This window comes from Microtus ochrogaster, unplaced genomic scaffold (assembly GCF_000317375.1).
Source record: "Microtus ochrogaster isolate Prairie Vole_2 unplaced genomic scaffold, MicOch1.0 UNK113, whole genome shotgun sequence".
Classification (NCBI taxonomy): domain Eukaryota; kingdom Metazoa; phylum Chordata; class Mammalia; order Rodentia; family Cricetidae; genus Microtus; species Microtus ochrogaster.
Window position 1 is genome coordinate 427,476 of NW_004949211.1, and position 19,524 is coordinate 446,999.

The 19,524-nt window shown below is 41.4% G+C and overlaps 1 protein-coding gene across 4 annotated transcripts in view; it reads left to right on the forward strand.

Annotated features, from left to right (window-relative positions):
- The window catches only part of Ccdc138 (coiled-coil domain containing 138), a 50,951-nt gene extending 31,650 nt beyond the window's left edge, over positions 1-19,301 (forward strand). For 2 of the 4 annotated variants that reach the window (XM_026778217.1, XM_026778218.1), the window contains 4 exons: positions 2,733-2,925; positions 13,404-13,580; positions 16,797-16,935; positions 18,618-19,293. In XM_026778217.1, coding sequence (XP_026634018.1) covers positions 2,733-2,925; positions 13,404-13,580; positions 16,797-16,935; positions 18,618-18,783 — 675 coding nt within the window. In that variant the 3' untranslated portion in view covers positions 18,784-19,293. Of the gene's footprint in view, positions 1-2,732; positions 2,926-13,403; positions 13,581-16,796; positions 16,936-18,617 lie in introns of all 4 variants that reach the window. The other 2 variants (XM_005371549.3, XM_026778216.1) reach the window with 2 other exon arrangements.
- The last annotated feature ends 223 nt before the right edge of the window (positions 19,302-19,524 follow it).

Sequence of the window (19,524 nt, forward strand, 5' to 3'; positions counted from 1 at the left end):
ATATATACATATATAAAAAATGGAGTACAGACCTTAATAGAGAACTCTCAACAGAGGAATCCAAAATGGCTGAAAGAAACTTTACGAAATACTTGATATCCTTTGCCATCAGAGAAATGCAAACCAAAACAACTCTTAGATTCCATCTTAAACCTGTAAGAATGGCCAAGATCAAAAACACTGATGAAACTTATGCTGTAAAGGAAACACTCCTGCATTGCTGGTGGGAGTGCAAACTGGTACAGCCACTTTTGATATTATTATGGTGATTTTTCAGAAAAAAATCTACCATAGGAAACAATCAACCTCAAGACCCAACAATACTGTCTGTAACTTTTGGGTATATACCCAAAGAGAGGATGCTCAATCATATCACAAGGACATGTGCTCAACTATGTTCATAGCAGCATTGTTTGTCATAGCCAGAACCTGGAAACAACCTAAATGCCCTTCGACCGAAGAATGGGTAAGGAAAATGTGGTACATTTATTTACACAGTGGAGTACTACACAGCAGAAAAAAACATGACATCTTGAAATTTGGAGGCAAATGGATGGATCTAGAAAACATTATTTTGAGTGAGGTAACCCAGACACAGAAAGACAGTTATCACATGTACTTGCTTATAAGTGGCTTTTAAATATAAAGCAAAGAAAAACCAGCCAACAACTCACAATCCCAGAGAAGCTAAACAACAAAGAGGGCCCTAAGAGAGACATACATGGATCTAATCTACATGGAAAGTAGAAAAAGACAAGATCTCCTGAGTAAATTGGGAGCGTGGGGAACTAGTGGGGGGGGGGCAAGGAAGGGAGTGGAGAAAAAATATATAACTCAATTAAAAAAACAGTTGAAAAAAAGAAGCAGTTGTGAGCTGCCTGGCTGAGGTGCTGGGATCTGAATTGCAGTCCTGCAGAGCAGCAGAGGCTCACACTGCTGGGCCAGCTCTCCAGGCCCTTTGTTTACATCTCCTTACTAGTGTGCTAATTCCCTTGGAACTTCCTCTCTGCTGTGTGTGTTATTTAGAAGTTGGTTTTAGTTCTTTCTGTTTTTGTTTTGCTAACGTGGCTGTATTGTTGAAGTTGTTCTGTTGTCGACCAGGATGTTTTATACGTGTTAACTGGCGGTATTTATAAGTTTTGTAGCCTCACTAATACTTAGTCTAGTTCTACTCTCAATAGTTGAGGGTAGTGTGTTGAAGCCTGTACATTTGTGTTTCTCTCTTATCATCTGGTTTTGTCTCACATTGAAGAATTAACCTAAAAATTTTTATGTGTGTGATGTGCGTATGCCCTACTTACATGCAGTGCCCATGGAGACCAGAAGAGGGCATCTGACTCCCTGGAGCTGGAGTTAGAGACAGCTGTGAGCTGCCATTGCCATTGTGGTGCTGGAGGTCCTGTACAAGTACAGGCATTGCTCTTAACAGCCAGGCTACCTCTCCAGCCTGTTTCACATTTTACAGCTTTTTTTTTCGTTGAGATTATTGTGCTTTCTTGGTATAGGGGCCCTGTTTTCATTATGTAATTTTCCTTTTCTTATTTATTTATTTATTTATTTTTGAGACAGGGTTTCTCTGTATAACAGCTCTGGCTGTCCTGGAACTTGCTTTGAGACCAAACTAGCCTTGAACTCACAGAGCTCCACCTGCCTCTGCCTTCTGAGTGCTGAGATGAAAGAATATGCCACCACTGCTCAGCTTTAAACATTTTTTGAATGATGCAAGTTTTAATTATTTTAGACTTGAAAATAGAAACATTCCACATGCTAGTAAAAATACCTACTTTTCCTCAGGAATACTAAAATCTTATGTACAATACATTTAAATCTGATTGCATTGCTCATGCCACTCACTGCCCAATCATTTGATGCCCCAAATCTCAGAATATCTGTTTCTAGTTTTGCGTGTACAAATGTGTTATCCATATTGCAGTATCAGTGCTGAGCTTAGAATCAATTTACAAATCCTCATGAAGATGTGGAAAAGCATTATGAACATCAGCGAGAAAAGCTGGAAGAATTAGATCTCAACATAGAAACTTTTAAGTTATTTCTAAGTCTTGCTTAAGCATTCTCCTTTCCAGTAGTTTGAAATGCTTTCCTTTTTGTTCGAGTCATGAAAAGTCTGTGGAAGACATCAGAGCCCATGTAGAAATACCGTACTCTGTACCTTTATTTCTGTTTTGTCCATTTTCTAGTCGAAATTTATTCTGTGAGACTTCTCCATGGTTCTGACCCAGTGTTTTCTTCTTGGGGTAGTTACAGTGAGACTGAGCTGAAAACAGGAAGAAGCAGGTCCTTCTGCATCCTTGCCCAGGGCAGTCTAGGCAGGTCTGGTCTGGGGCTGAGACACTGTGTGCTCGGTCTGTGCTGCACTGGAGATGCCCTCTGTTCCCTCTGTGCAGCATTGCTTAGTGAGCTTCCTGCTGACTTCATCCTTTAGTCAGGGCCTCTGAGAAAACCCTGGGTTGGCCTGGCCCCCAACAGGGAAAGCGGTGAACTCTGAAGAGTCCAGCTCTCTTCTTTTGACATTTCTCTATGCCAGATTTAACCTGATCTTAGTTTCTTAGGAAAACATTTCAAGAAAAGAAGTTCATACTTGGTTTTTAAACGTTAATTATACAGTTTTAGTTCTAATTTTGCATATTTTCAAGTCTATTTTCATAAATATTTGCTTTAGGGCTTACATTTGATCGAGTATTTAAAAAGATGATTGTGTATATCTTTAACAGCATTCAGCTATGACGTCAACATTGAGGAGACTGGGTGAAGACATATTTAAAGGCGTGGCCATTAAAGGAACCCAGGATAATTCTGTCGAGCATTTTGTGGAGAACAAACCAAAGACAGCAGCGTTCTTCAAGAGCTCTAACTTGTCACTGAGGTTTTTATCAACCCTGATTGTCCTTAAAACAGTCACTCAAGGTAAGCTTCTAGAGTGCTCACTGAGTAGCGTTCGTTAAACATTTATGAGAGAATATTATATAATAAAGCAATCCTTTTATAGTCAAGTATCTTCAACCTTTTCAGAATGTTGGTTTTCTTAGTTCACGTTTCTATGTGCGCTTTCCCGCCTTTGCATCTGTCACGTAAGTTAACGTCATGTCGTTTCCACCAGAGAAGGGAACAGGAAAGGCAGCCTGTAGGAACATATTTGGCCACCATTGGATTTGTAGATAAAGTTTCTCCTGTGGCCACACTCGTCTGCTATGGATCATTATGACTGTTTCTACCCTGGAACTCGCTCTTGAAAAGACATTATTAGCCCAGAATATCAAATTCACCACAGACCTGATTTAGAAACTTTTCTATTCACACACACACACACACACACACACACACACACACACACACACACACACACTGTTTTAGCAGGCAGTCCATAACCTCACACTAAAAATATGTATATTTACAAGAGGTAAGTAAAGTCAAAATTAGGGTCTCAAAGCTACTCTGTTATCAAGGAGAATATTCAAAGTCATATATCAGCATATATCATAGCATCAGTGGTTCTCACCCTTCATAATGTCACAACCCCGTTAATACAGTTCTTTGTGTTGTGGTGACTTCCAGCCATAAAATTATTTCATTGCAACTTCGTTATTGTAGTTTTGATACTGTTACAAATCATATTATAAATATCTGATTTGGCAGGATATCTGAAACATGACACCCTTGAAAAGGTCACAACAGGTTGAGAACTATTGAGTGAATTAAATGTAATGTTTATTCTTTTTAAAAATTTATTTTTGTCGTTTTATTAATGGGGGGTGCATATGTAGTATGTCACACACATGGAGTCAGAAGACAGTCTGTGGAAATTAGTTTTCTCCTTCTACCATTCCTAACTTTGTGGGATGGGGCAAAAATAATGTTCAAAGGCACTGAATGCCTCTAGAACAAAGGGGAGGGCAGTGAAGCAAATAAAAAATATAAGATTATACTCAGCAGAAGTTCTTGAAAATATGAAAAGTAATAGAGAAAAATCAGTGAAGACCAAAACTCTTTCCTGGAGAAAACTACTAAGCCGTTTCGTCTCTAGTGAGGCTGAGGAAGAAGGAAGAGGAGGAAGAGAAGCACTGATAGCAGAAACAAGGGTGACTTAGCAGGGCTCAAAAGAGCAGAGGAGTGTGCTAGCTAAGTTAAAGCCAGCACACAACACTTCTGAGGAAACGGGATATTATTTCAAAGATATAAAATACTTAATCTCTTAACCTGAAAGTCCCCGTGTCTGCATAGAAGTTGAATTTGTAGTTGCAAAGTTTCCCTCCAGGAAAATTACAGCCACAGATGGTTTTATTTGGGAGTTATACCAAGTATTCAGTGGAAAGTTTCTAGAACAACAAAAGTAATGAAGTGTTTATAAACATGTGAGAGACAAAAGATATCAAATGAGGTAGATTGTACACTGAGACTATAAAACTGTGGAGGAAACCGAAGGTCAAACATGTAGACTCTCTAAGCAGACACACTTTGTTCGTGGGTCAGGAAGTTTAGTGGATTTTGTTCTTGTTTTTTGAGACAGGGGTTGTCTGTGTAGCCCTCACTTTCTGGAATGCTCTCTGTAGACCAGGCTGGACTTGAGCGCACAGAAATCCACCTGCCTCTGCCTCCCAAGTGTTGGAGTTAAAGGCGCACACCACCACTGCCCAGGAAGATTAATGTCAAGGTGACAATTCTTTCCAAATGGGTGACTGTGGCTTCCTAGTGATCAGAATGATGTTAAGTTCTTAGTCAGAAACTGATAAGCAGATTTCAAAGTTCATACAGAAACCTTTTAGGTTTAGAGTCCTTAAACACAGATTTGTTTTATTCTACATGACTTGAAAAGAGTATGGTATTGGTGAAAAGCCAGACTCAGTGGGACAGAGTGGATCATCTGAAACAGACCTGCACATTATGGCAAGCTTATTTTCAGACTCAGTGGGCAGAGTGGATCATCTGAAACAGACCTGCGCATTATGGCAAGCTTATTTTCAGCCAGTCGCCCACACAGTCAGTATGGCCAGGGACAGTCCTTTCTGAAGATGGCCTAAGTGAAGTATGTCATATGTGGATGGTGGCGGGAGGGGTGGGAAACAACCTTCTGCCTTCACATACAACAAAAACCTCAAAATAGCGCGCAAACTGAAACTGAGAAGCTAGAACTATAAACTTCAGGAAGAAAACATAGGAGGTTATGTTACTAAGCTTGGATTTGGCATAGAAGTTTTTTTTTTTTCCTATTTGATACAGGGTGTCATATAACCCAGACTAGCTTCAGATTTTCTGTGCAGCCAAGGGTGGCCTTGAACTTATTACGCAATTCAGGGCAATCTCACGATTATGGAAAGCCTCTCGATTACGGGAATTATAGGTGTGTGCCAACACATTAAGAAAAATCATCTTAAACAGCCATAATAGTCTTGATTTAGAAAAAGATTATTTGACTTTGTCAAAATTAAAAAATTTTGGGGGGCTGGAGAGATGGCTCAGCCGTGAAGAGCACTTGGCTGCTCTGGCAGAAGACCTGGATTTGGTTCCCAGCATGCACATAGGCGGTTCACAACTGTCTGACTCCAGTGACAAAGGAGATCTGTAACTTTCTTCTGCCTCCACAGTGGGCACACACCTACATATACAAAAATAAATACATTTAAAAAATTCAAAATTTTGATTTTTAATTGTAGGAGTGTTCATGTATATATATGTCGAGGCCAAGGGTCAACAATGAATATCTCCCTCAGTCACTTTCCACCTTAGTTTTGGAGATGGGCTTTCGGGTTGAACTGATAATTTGCTGTTTTGGCTGGACTGGCTGGCCCTCAAGCCCTAGGGATCTTCCTGTATATACTTCCTGGAGATGAGACTGTAGTCACGTGGTGCTGTTCCTGGCTTTTTAACATGGGTGCTGGGAACCCAATTGCGATTGAGCAGCAGGCACTTTACCAACTGAGCCGTCTTCCCCGCCTTAAAGTTTGTGTTTTCAAAACACAGTGTTTGTGGAAATCTGAGTTACAGACTGAAGTCACCTGTGAATTGTATGTATGTATGCATAAGAAGGCAGCCCAGTTAAAATGGGGAAAGTGTGTACACAAAACCCTCATTAGAGAAGACCTGAAGAGCGAAGATGCACATGTCATCATTCCTGAAGAACTTCCAACGTCAACCACACTGTGATCAATATGAACATTAGATGTTCTGTGGTTACATGTCCTGACAAAGCAACTTAAGGGGAAAGGCTTCTTTCAGTTTACAGCCCAAGTGTGGTCCAAATTCATCATGATGGTGAAGTCAAGACAACAGGAGCTCAAAGCAGCTGGTCACATCACACCCACAGGACAGAGCAAAGAGCAGTGAATGAATCTACACCGTGGCTCAGCCCCTTCATAGGGGGTCACTGACGGACTGAATGACTGGCAGTGTAACTCACCCTGGAATTCGTGCTGCTGCCTCTAGCAGTGTGGAATCATGTGATTCCACACAGAACAGCTGGTTAGATTACTGAAAATTAAACATGTCTCACTGTAACACATCAAGTGTAACACGTCTCACCCATTCTACTCTCGTGTGTTTTCCCAAGAGAAAGGAAGCGTGTGTGTGCTATTCACCTGCATGCCATTTGTCTGGAGCAGCTTCGTTTGTGCTGCCTACCAGCCTGAAACAGTCCGTGTCCATCAGAAGGGACGAAGCAAATGTTCTAACCACAACGGACTACTGCTCAGCAATGAGAGGCACAAACTACTGATATAACCATGACACAAATGAGTCTAAAATAATTATGTCAAGTGAAAGAAGCTAACAATGCAATGAATATGATTACTTAAATACTTAATACAGTATTCAATACTGTAAAAATACAAATAGCTCGTAATGGCGGTAGTATAGCCTGGACAGACAGAAAATGTAGGCAGGGCAGAAACATTAGCAGTTTTTAAAACTAAAGTATGTAATGACATCACTTCTCCCCTTCTTGTTACATAAACCTTTAATGATTGCTTGGGGTTTGACTTATTGATGGAGGGAGAAATTATGGAAGGTTTGAGGAAGCCTTTTGGAGTGACAGGATCTAGTAACCGTCAGTCTGGGATAAGTTTAGAGATATGAAAATGTGTAAGATTTTTTTCCCTTAGAAAAGCTCAAAGCATTGTACACACATTAACGATGATTTCTCTTAGATTGGTGAACCGATGAGTTTACTGGGATCACTTACAGGAGTGTGGGTGAGGGTTAGCCCACCCTAGTGGGTGATGACCCTAGGAAGCTTAATTTCTGATGCTCCCTGCCCAGATTGCAGGTAGCTCCACTTTATGGTTATTGCCATGTTTTCAGTGTATATAGTACTGTTCCATAAAGACATTGTAAGCCAATATGTAACATCCTTTGAGCGTGTCAGACAGTCCTGCTTTACTGCCATGCTTCATGTACACATCAATCTCAAACCCACAAAGAAGAGAAAACATGCTGCTTTTGTCTTTCTGAGACCTGACTGACTTAATTTCGTAATTTCCAGTTGCATACATCTTCCTACAAATGACAATTTTGTTCTTTTTTTTATGACCGAATAAAATTCCATTATGCATATCCACCTGTAGTAATAAGAGCGGAGGGGCTGCGTCCCCAGCACCCCGGCCACCTGCTAGCTTGTGCCCGAAATAACAACACACAAACTGTATTCATTTAAACACTGCTTGGCCCATTTCTATCTAGCCTCTTCTTGGCTAACTTTCGCACCTGGACTAGCCCATTTCTTATAATCTGTGTAGCCCATGAGGTGGCTTACCAGGGAGATTCTAGCCTACATCCATCCTGGGTTGGAGCTTCATCGCGTGCGTCTGGCCGGGCGAGCGGGGCATGGCGTCTCTGAGCTCACTTCCTCTTCCTCCCAGCATTCTGTTCTGTTTACTCCGCCTACCTAATTTTTTACCTATCAGGGCCAAGCAGTTTATTGCTTAACCAATGAAATCAACAGATTGATATATGACACCCCCACATCATCCACCACCCGTTCTCTGTCCACTCCTGGACACTCCCAGGTTGGCTCCATAACTTAGCTTTTGCGAACAGTGTTATAGTGAACCCTTGCTGTTGCAAGTGTCTCTGTGATGTGTTCACTTGGATCCTCTGGGCAAGTTCACAGGAGGGGGTAGCTGGGCCACAGAGTAGATCTACTTTCAATTTTTGAGACACCTCCAAACTAATTTCCACAGGGGCTAGCCTGGTTTACATTTCCACAAGCAGTGTACATAGGGGTTCTCTCTCTCTCTCTCTCTCTCTCTCTCTCTCTCTCTCTGGCTCTTTGGGACAGATTTTCTCCATGTATCCCTGGCTGGCCTGGAACACACTTTGTAGGCCAGGCCCTGAACTCAGAGAGCCACCTGCCTCTGCCTCCTGAGTGCTGGGGTTAAAGGTGTGCACCACCACTGCCAAGTACTACGGTTGTTTTCTCAAGGACTGCCATTCTGGTTAGGGTAGGAGGGAATCTCCTTGTAGTTCTAATTTGCATTTCTCTGACTGCTAGTAAAATTGAATATTTTTTTCATGTTTTTGGTCACTTAGGTTTCATCTTTTTTGAGAACTGACTGTTCTTTTCTTTAGCCCATTTATCGACTGGATTTTTTGATTCCTTGTAGCTTCATTTTTGAGGTGTCGAGTTCTTTGTAGATTTCCTCTGTGAGGTGTGCTGTTGAAGGCTCTTCCCATTCAATAGGAATCTTTGCGGGTTTACTATGCAGACACCTTTGAAGTAGTGAAATTGCGTTATTTCCTGAGCAGTTGGCATCCTTTTCCAAATGTTGTTGCCCATGCCTACATCTTGAAGTGTTTGATCTACCTTCTTCTCTCACAGTTTGAGTTTTGGCGTTTGCATTAAGGTCTTTCATTTGGAGTTGATTTTTGTTACAGGATGAGAGAAAAAGATGGAATTTCATTCTTCTGTATACGGATATGGAAGAAATGGGCCAGTTTTGGGGCACATTGGTTGAAGAAGCTGTCTTTAGTATGTATGTCGGCATCTTTGCCAACATTGGAGTTGTAGCCCCATGGGCGTATATTTGGGTCACCTATTGATGGTGATGCTAGTAGTCATGAATAAGAGGCGTGTGCTGCTCCAGGAGGCGTGTAGTTAACTGCCTAGTTCATGGCTTTTACAGCTTCCTCTGTTTTTAAACACATCCGTATGTTTATCCTTTTCTTGAATTTATAAAATTCCTTAAAACTTTCATACATGTATAAAACGTACCTTGATCATATGCTCCGCTCACCCCCTTTCTCCATCACCCCATCCTCACCTCTTCTAAACCCCTCCCTCCTTTTCAGCTTCACGCTCTCTTTGTAAAATAGTTAGAATTGCCTATCATGCTGCCAAGGGCAGGTCCATACAGTGTTGTTTTTGACTTCCAATTGTAAACAAAGGGACATGCACACCATGTCCAGAGTCCATGATGTTCTGCAGATGAAGGAAGTGGATGCCCTGATTCCTGCCACAGGAACCCAGTTTAGATGGGACCAACCTTGATCTCCTGATGGGGCATCCAAAGGGAAGTGATGGTCTCTGCAGCACAAATCTGAAGAGGCCCTGGGAGAAGTTTGTTGCGCCTTGAGCTGTCTTTGCCTGTGGATGCTTTCGTCATCCTCTCAGGAGCCCTGGCCAGCAAGACATGCGGATGTGTGCTCCGCCACGGGAGCCACTCCAGTTGCTGGTGGCCTTCCTCCTGGGACTTTCACTGGCCTGATCCAAGCAGCCTTTAGGGAGCCTCGTCTTTTGGTGGTGACTGATTCTAGGGCTGACTGCCAGCCCCCCATAGAGGCATCTTATGCCAGCCTGCCTCCCACGCTCCGTGTAACACAGATTCTGCTATTAACCAGTGAGCTAACTCTAGCTCTTGCTAGTTTTGATGCGGTAGCTAACTGAGATGTTTGAAAGCCTTTGATTTATCTCTGTAAGGCTAAGGCCGCTCTATGGGTACTCAGTGGTTAAGAGCACTTGCTGCTCTACCAGAGGACCAGCTTGACTCCCAGCAGCCTTGTTGAGTAGCTCACAGCCCTGTGACTCCAGTTCCAGAGGATCGCACACTTTCTGGCCTCTGCAGGCACCCACACTCACACATAATCCCTCAGCTCCCCACATATTAACAAGGTAAAGCCACTTTAGAAAAAATAATCAAATGCTATTTTTCTACTGTGACTGTTAAGGAACAACTCCTGCATTTTTAAATATTGAAAACATTTTTTCATATACTATATTCTGATCGTGACCTCTCCTTTCTTACCTCCTCTAAGATCCTCCCCACTCATCCCACTCCATGGCTTGTTTTTTTTTTAATTAATTAATTAATTAATTAATTAATTTTTTTTTTTTTTTGGTTTTTCAAGACAGGGTTTTTCTGTGGCTTTGGAGCCTGTCCTGGAACTAGCTCTTGTAGACCAGGCTGGTCTCGAACTCACAGAGATCCGCCTGTCTCTGCCTCCCGAGTGCTGGGATTAAAGGTATGCGCCACCATCGCCCGGCCATGGGTTTGTTTTTGTAACTAATTACCAATTTCATTTATTCATAGGGCCCTTTGTTTAAATGGGTTTTTTTTAAAGCTTTATTTATTTATTTATAGAAAACAAACAGACAAAACTAACCAGAATTTTAAAAAAGAAAGAAAAAAGAAAAAAAAACGTAAGAAACACAAATACACACACACACATACAAAACCTATAAAAATACAAAATAGGAAACCATAATCTATAAGCAAAAAGATCAGTAAGATTAGAGAGAGAGAGAAGACTGGGGGAGAGGGATAGAGGATAACCTTTTAAGCTTGTAAATTAAAAATTAAAAAAACAAAGTACATGAAGCAGGATGCAGGAAGGAGCACGTGTAATTATCACTAGGGAAGCCAAGGGAAGAGAACTAGGGCAAACTTAAGCTAGCTTGATGTACACATGATGTTCCACACCAGGCAGAGCTTATACCCTTTCTCAGCAACCCTGCAACAGTCAATCCACTTAACCATGTGAGCTGTTGCAAGTAATTTCAAATACAGTAGGGGGCACTGTTGTAAAACCTGTTCCTGTGAAGAGGTCAGGATTTGTCTATTCTAGCTGTATCGTTGCTTTTTAAAAAAGTTTTGGCCAGGGAGGTGATTTGGTGGCTAACGTGTCTGCTGGGTAGGCAAAAGGACCCTAGAGTAGGTCTCTTACATCAGTGTGGAAGCCAGGCTTAGCAGTGCCCATCTCTAACCCCAGCACTGAGACACGTGCAGCGCCTGGACTCACTGCCCCTCTGGCCAGCATGTCGAGATTCAAGTCCAGTGAGAGACCCTGGCTCAAAACAATTTAAGAAAAAGAGGCCCGAGGCCATGAATTTGAGAGCAAGGTTGTACATAGGCAGGGGTGGAGGAAGGAATGAGAAAGGGAAAATGATGTAATTATATTTTAATTTCAAAAATAAGGAAAGACACCTACTAACACCAGTGTCCTCAGCAGGCCAACACATGCACACATGCAGTTGAGACTCGGGCACACACAAACAGCACTTGCAACTTTGCTTAATATGCGTTTGTTTGCAGAGGGTTTTGTTGTTGTTGTTGTTTTTACTTAAAGTTAAAAAAAGTAAGTAAAGTGGTATTAGTGTTCTTTGAACTAAACTCTTTAAGAAATAAAAATAAAGTACTATAAATGGATACAGATTAGAATTTCTCAAAATTCTTCCTTACATATTTTAAAGTTTTATTATTATTATTTGGTTTTTGAGACAGGGTTTCTCTGTATAGTCCCGGCTCTCCTGTCTTGAAACTCACTCTGTAGACCAGGCTGGTCTTGAACTCAGAGAGCCACCTGCCTCTGCCTCCTGAGTGCTGGGATTAAAGGCGTGCGCCACCACTTCTCAGCTACTTTTATTATTTTTAATTTTATGTATGTGTCTGTGTGAGAGTGTGTGCATGTAAGAGCCAGAGGTGTCGGATCCCATGAAACTGGAGTTGCAGGTGGTCGTGAGCCACCCCACATGGGAGCTGGGAACTGGACTTCCCGAGAGCATGACAGTCCTGCCATTGTTGCTCCAGTGGGCACAGCCTGCCTGGCAGGTTGGTACTGTAGCGCGTAAGTCTCACAGCGCTTAAGATTGATAATTCTCCTCCAGCAGCCCGAGTGGCACTTTCCAGTCCTGAGAAAGCCAGCAAGGAAGCCTTGGGGCCAGCTTGCGTTCTCCACTTTCTGCTGCGGAAGTGTAATGTCTTCAGCCTTAGGGTCTGTCTTATCTTCTAGTTCTGAGGGGGGCAGCTAAGAGCAATAACAGTAGCCTGGACCAGTGATCTCCAGCCCCTTCCACCCGCAACCAACAACTCAGGGAGCTATCTCATACCTGGCACCACATTCCATTTGGGGCCAAGACAGGGTCTGGCTATGTAGCCCCACCTGCCCCACCTGGCTTGGAACTCACAGTGATCTACTTACCTCTGTGTGCTTTATGAAAGACTGATCCCACCATAGGTCCAAGACACTCTGTTAAGCCTTCTTTAAATAGAAGTATTTTTTTTTTAAAGGTAACTCAGTGTTATGCAAGCAGGATGTTTTTTTAAATTTCTTGGAATCATCTACTGAAGGAACATTTTAGAAAATAAACTTTACATATTTAAAAGCAGTGTAAAACTATTGTAAACGTCATAATGGGGACATCTGCTGAGTCAATGTAATGACCCAAACACAATAATAGAAATCTCTGATATTTTACATGCATTGATTCTGATTAGTGTTTTTCTCGATTTAGTGGCTCTCCGGTCACATGTGGAGCATTTAAAGGGTTAAGGACTCTGATCTCAAAGTGCTATTCTAGTGCTGGTCTTGGTAAAATCTTGCTGTCGTTCTTAATAATGGGGGGGAGGGTCATGTCGTGGACTGGAGCTTAGCCCAGGCTTTGAATGATATATTTGCTCTTTAGTAGGAGACAGAAATCCTTGCTTAAAACTCACTGAGCAAATTTGTATATAGTTACAATTACAAATAGGGAAGCATTTGGAAGTCAGCAATAAGACATATGATCTTAGAAGCTTCTTTAAAGATACAAATATGGTTCTGTTTAAGCTTGTGGGAAAATGTAGTAATTACAACCAAATATGGAAATATATGCTACTGTGCTATTTAATATTAATCACCAATTTTTTCTTAGTATAAAAGAGAAAATGGGACTGATTATTTTATTAGTAATATGTGAACCCTAAATGAATTTACCCCATCGTAATTGGACTGCCTTTTCTCTCTCCTTCCCCACTGAGTTCTATCAAACAAGTGAGGGGCTGAATCTAAATTTAGTTGTGATTTCTTGTCATTTAAATTTTTTTACATTTTTATTTTATTAAAGCAGTGGTTCTTTTTGTTTAACCTTGTGTTTCTGATTTAATAACTGATACATAGGCCATTGTTTGTGTTATTTTTAGCTGACTACCTAGCTCAAGCATTTGACTCCCTCTGTTTGGACTTGAAGACAGATGAAGGAAAGACCTTATTTTTGGAGTACCAAGCTGTTCCGGTGATACTAAGACACTTGAGGATATCCAGTAAAGGGCTCTTGTCCAATGTCATCGATAGTCTGCTTCAGATGACAGTAGAATCAAGTGAGTGTTTATGTTTTATGCATGTAAAGAAATGATGTTTTCATTCCCTCCTAATCGCAACACGCTAACTCCACACACCAGCTTTTAAATGGCGGCTGTTGTCAGAAGTTATTATTTAGGACGGCACATAAAACAAGAGGTTCCGTTGTGGCCTCTTGAAATGTGTGTGTGGTACTCTGCTGTGTGCTCCTCCCCGTTGCCCTCCTCTCTGCCCTTCCTCCCGTTAGTACCCTCTTACCACATGTCTTCCGATGTCCGCCACCCCTTATGGCGGTCTCCTCTTCCCATCTTATGGTTCCTTCTCCAGTCATGTCCTGCAAATACAGACGTAAAGATACAGCTGTGCATATGTGTATAATCTAAACTTTGAGTTCCTTGTATGAGAAACAGTGTGATATTTGTCTCTGAGTCTGGCTTATTTCACATAACATAATTCCATTTGCATGTATTCTGAGAATGTCATGATTTTATTTTTCTTTATGTAAAATTTCCTTGTCTATATCTACGTACCACATTTTCTTTTTTAAAAAACAGCCAAATGGCTTAGGCTAGTATTTTTTCTTTTTTTTTAAAGATTTATTTATTTTACATCCTGATTACAGTTTCTCCCCCTCTTCTCCTCCCAGTCTCACCCCCAACTCCCCTCTGCCCCCACCCCTAGTCCACTCTTCCTCTGTTTCCGTTTAGAAAAAGTTAGTTCTCCTGTAAGTACCAACAAGACATAGCATATCAAGTTGCAGACAGACTGTGCACCTCCTCATGTATTAAGGCTGAGCAAGGCAGCCCAATGTGAGGAGATGAGTCCCAAAAGTCAAAGAGTTGGCCACAGCCCCTGTTCCCACTGTCAGGAGTCCCACAGGAGACCAAGCTACACAACTGTCACATCTATGCAGAGGGCCTAAGTCGGTCCCATGCATTGTTGGTTCAGTCTCTGTGAGCCCCTATGAGCCCAGATTAGTTGATTCTGTGAGTTTTCTTGTGTTGTCCTTGACCCCTCTGGCTCCTATAATCCTTTATCTCCCTCTTCTGCAGAATTTCCTGAGTTCTACCTAATGTTTGGCTGTGGGTCTTCACCTGTTTCTATCAGTTGCTGGATGAAGCCTCTCTGATGACATTTGGGCTAGGCACCAATTTGTGTGTGTAGCAGAATATTGTTAGACATCATTACATTGATATTTTTACCCCTCCAGTCATGTTTAGTTCAATCCTAGGTCTCTGGGTCATCTAGACTGTTTATTGCATTTTCTTTATTAATTCATTTATCGATGGACATCAGGGCTGCTTCTGTTTCCTGGCTGCTGTCATAGGATAGCTCTAGGCATGGATGCACAGATAGCTCTGTGGTGTGCTGGCCTGGTCCTGTAGACAGATGACAGGGTGGTTCTGTTTTCAGTCTTGGGGGGATTTCCACTGATTTCCACAGTCGCTGCTCAAGTTTCTCAGGGTGTTCAAATTCCTGGCATGTTGCTCTCTGAGACTCAGGGACAATAAGTCAATATCTCAGGAATTCTCAGAAATTTTATAATTATGATGACTTTACCCCTCCTACTTTATTCTGTTGATTGAACAGCTAAAATTCATATTTAAAGAATAATATACACTAAGTTGAGTAGTATTTACGAAGAACTGCATCCTACAGGAATTCAAACAATAAAAGCACAATTTAAAACTCAGTACAGTCTCAAGATAGTAACACATAAGCCTTTCAAGTTGTGTTTGTGGATTTAAAAACCAAGATGAATGCAAGGCTATCATAGTTTTATATCTTTTATGGGAAATAACTTTACTTGCATTTAGAAAAAAAGCCATTTGCAGAGGCTTTTCCCTGAAGAGTGAATTGTTTTCAAGGCCACAATTTGACTTGTGTGATTTTTTTTTTTTTGTTTCATTTTCTCCCAACCTTCCTTAACTAGCCAGTATCAGTTACTGTTGCGCTAACAGTATCTTCATATATTATCCTGTAATAAACATAGCAAGTGAAATACAGCTTCTTACCTTTGGATAGTTCTTAGAGGCACAGGTTTTTGAGTATTTTAATTTTTTCAACTTCAATTTTTAGTTTTTCAACTTTGTTTTCAAATAAAATCATTTTATGTGAACACTTAAATTTAAAAAAAAATTACTTTACTTTTTGAGATTCTAATTACATTGTGCCCCCATCTCTTTTCTCCTTCCAAACCCTCCTATGTTCCCTTCCTTGTTCCCTTTCAAATCCAGTGCCAGTTTTTCATTAATTGTTGTTATATACATATGTATGTAAATAAACACACACATACACCTAAATGCACGAATACAACCTGCTCAGTCTGTATAATGTTACATGTATGCATATGTCCTCAGGGCTGACCATTTGGTAACGAGCTGGTTGCTGTGCTCTTCCCTGGAGAAGGCTGTTTCCCCCACTCTCTGCACTCTTAGCTGCCGGAAGTTCCTGTGCACGGCGGAAGCCTCATGGCCTCTCCCCCTTCCGCATTAGTATGTCTGTTGTTGTCCGCGTTCAGCCCATGCTGAGGCAGTCATGTCGCTGAGACCTCAGCTGCTGACAGCCCAGGAACCACGGTCTCACAGCCAACTCCTGGTGCTCTGGTCCTTACAGCCTTTCTGCCTGCTTTTCCACGATGATCCCTTAACGTTTTTATCCGTAGGTTTTCAACCCGTCATGAACCTGTCTCTCTTTAGCCTTTATGCTCAAAGGGTTCTTTCCTGTCTAATACTCAGAATTGTTATTGGGGGTTTTAAAGAAAATAATTGACTGCTTCAGTGGAACTTCTTACTTGCAGTCATCCAGACTGTGCTTCCGGTCAGAAGCTTATTGAAGGAGCGCTGTCCGCTCTTCTTTCAGTCATGCTTTGTGTTAGATAATAACCCGCTCCGCATGACACCGAGAGCCCTGCATGCTTTCACCTTCCAAAGATGATCTGCCCTAAAGTTTAAGGATAAAAGAGTGAGTCCAAGTGGTATTGGTGCCCTTCTCACAGAGTTCTGGTATCGACGCCCTTCTCACAGAGTTCTGGTATCAATGCCCTTCTCACAGAGTTCTGGTATCGGTGCCCTTCTCACAGAGTTCTGGTATCGATGCCCTTCTCACAGAGTTCTGGTATTGGTGCCCTTCTCACAGAGTTCTGGTATTGGTGCACTTCTCACAGAGTTCCGGTTGTGCTATGTAAGATCTTCCTTTCTGCTTCCTAATAGTACAGCTGGTGACTTGTTTTACAGAGTCCTTGCAGCCTTTCCTGGAAGCCTGTAGCAACTCTTTATTTTTTCGTACTTGTTCTGTGCTGCTCCGAACCCCGAAGCTTGATCTTCACATCCTGGAAAAGCTCAGTATTATCCTACAGAAGCTTTCAAAAATCAAGTAAGAATATCTTTTGTAATGTTTTTAATTGATAATCATATTGCGATCACTATTAGGGCTGCTTTTTCAATCTTGATCTAAAATAAGTTCAACTTGATTATTGCTTTGTTTTAATTTATTATTTCTAGTCTACAGAGGTAGAGATTTAAGAACCGTAGTATAAATGTTTATCAGTGACAAAATACTGGGGCTGGGCCAGTGCTAACCAGGTAAGAGTAGTTACTGCATAAGCATGAGGACCTGAGTTCAAATCCCCAGTACTCACATAAAAAGCTACTGTGACTGCATGCACCTGTGAGCCTGGTACTGTGGGGGATGGAGGCAGGAGGATCACTGGGACTTGGTGGCCACCAGCAAGACTCCAGGTTCAGTATGTGACCTTGTTTAATGTAAATAAATCAGAGAATAATAGGATGACGGACATCCTCCAGACCCACTCACACATGCCCGTAGGACTTGGTGGCCACCAGCAAGACTCCAGGTTCAGTATGTGACCTTGTTTAACATAAATAAATCAGAGAATAATAGATAGGATGACGGACATCCTCCAGACCCACTCACACATGCCCGTACCATACAACACACGCACACACACGCATGCACGAACACACACACACACACACACACAAACACACAAACACACACAGATTTAATATAATCTTTGAAAATATAGTTGTTTTTCAATTGTTTTCGTTCATCTAAGAAAACTTTAAATTCCAGGGATAGCATGCGTATCCAAGAATGAGGTATTATTTGAGCTGTCAGGAGGGGGGTTATTTGTATATTGGGGGTCGATTTTGGTTTTTATGGCTCTGAACCCAGGTGTAACTGCGTGGCAGGTTCTTCCACTAAGAACAAGTTTATAAATCAAGTGATAGTATCAGAACAAATCACTGCACACTGGTATTTTATATATGACAGGTGAAAAAAACCAAAGTGATAATAAAAGTACATTTTGTATTATTAACACACTGAAGTATGCATTTTGGCAAAACAATCAAAAGAACGTGTGTGTGCACACATGTGCAAGCTCAAGGTTGGTGTTAGGGATTTTCCTCTTCTGGTTTTGTTTTTTTTGAGACAGGGTCTCTCACTAAACCTGGAGCTCGCCGATTGGTCAGGGAGCTCCAGGAAAACCCCTTGTCTTCCAGGCTGGACTATCTGATCATTTCTCTTGAGGCAAATATACCCAGATGAGAAAATAAAATAGGTGGACGCCTATCTTACATTGAAGATAGGATTATGATTGACATGAGATTACTGAATGCTTCTCATCTTCCTCTTATTTTGTGAGATAGGCTCTCTTTATGTAGCCCTGGCTATCCTGGATAGATCTGCCTGCCTCTGCCTCAGAGTACAGGGATTAAAGGTGTGCGCCACCACACTGAGCTTGACTGTCAATTAGAGAGAGGGGTTGGAAAGTGGTATATTGCCACTTTAGCTCCTTAGGAAAACCGGTTCTGTCTAGCTATGGGGAGGGGAGGTTCCTTGTTCTTAGTAGTTACTCTCTATTAGTGAGTAGGTTCAGTTTCAGGATATAAACTATTTTCTCCTGGCCTGTAATGTTTTTCTACTTGGGGCTGCTTTTCTTATCATCCAAGTCCAGTAATCAGCCATTGTCTCCATTGCATAAGTTCTCTCAAGTTTATAAATAACTAAGTAATAAAACTTCTCTTTTTCAGGAGTAATAAGAAACTCTTTGAAGTTTTTACCATCCACCTGATGCTTCAGGAAATCCAAAGGACGACACATCCCGAGCACGCCTTTCTCTGTATTAACCTAAACTCCACTCTGTTCAATCTGGGTCTGACCAAATGTAACTCCTTGGTGTCCAGTACAAGCCATTAGAAAAGAGAGTGTGTGTGTGGTCTGTGTGTGTATATGTATGTGTCTTGTCGGTAAAAGTGTAAAAATCACCAAAGTGAGATTCTACAGAGTAAAGTTATCAATAGCAGCGCTTATCATGAAGGATATTGAGAAAGATTTTTCAGCTATGTAAATGAGAAATAGAAGGTATGGATATTTTAGAATTTTTCAGTTTAAGGTAATATTAATGTACAAGGTAACGTTTCCAGAATTTAAGGCATTGAGGTGACTTTTTACAAAAATATTTTTGCAAAAATCTTTCTTGAAATTATGTGATTATTTGGAATATTCTTTGTGTTCTTATGTGGAAATAAACTATGTTATCATCCCCTCCTAATATAGTAGAATCACTTGTTTTGGAAGCAAAGTACTTCTATTTTTTGATCGAGCTGACCTCAGACTCATAGGTAGTAGCCTCCTGCCTCTGCCTTCCAAGTGCTGAAATTAAAGCCACGCACCACCGCATGCAGCCAAATGCTTATCCTTTGATGATCTTTCATTTGTTTGTTCTGTTTTTATTTTACCAACTCATGTTTATGGTTGTTAGGCAGGTGCTGTACAGTCCAGCTAGAGTGTAGATGGTGTGTGTGTGTGTTTTATGAAATCGGCCACCCGTGTGTTAAGGATCATAGTGTTCTCTTGATGTTGTCCTCTTGAACAGCACAAAGTGACCGTCTTTGCCTTTCATCACTAGTTTGGGTTTGAAGCCGGTTTTCTTGGATA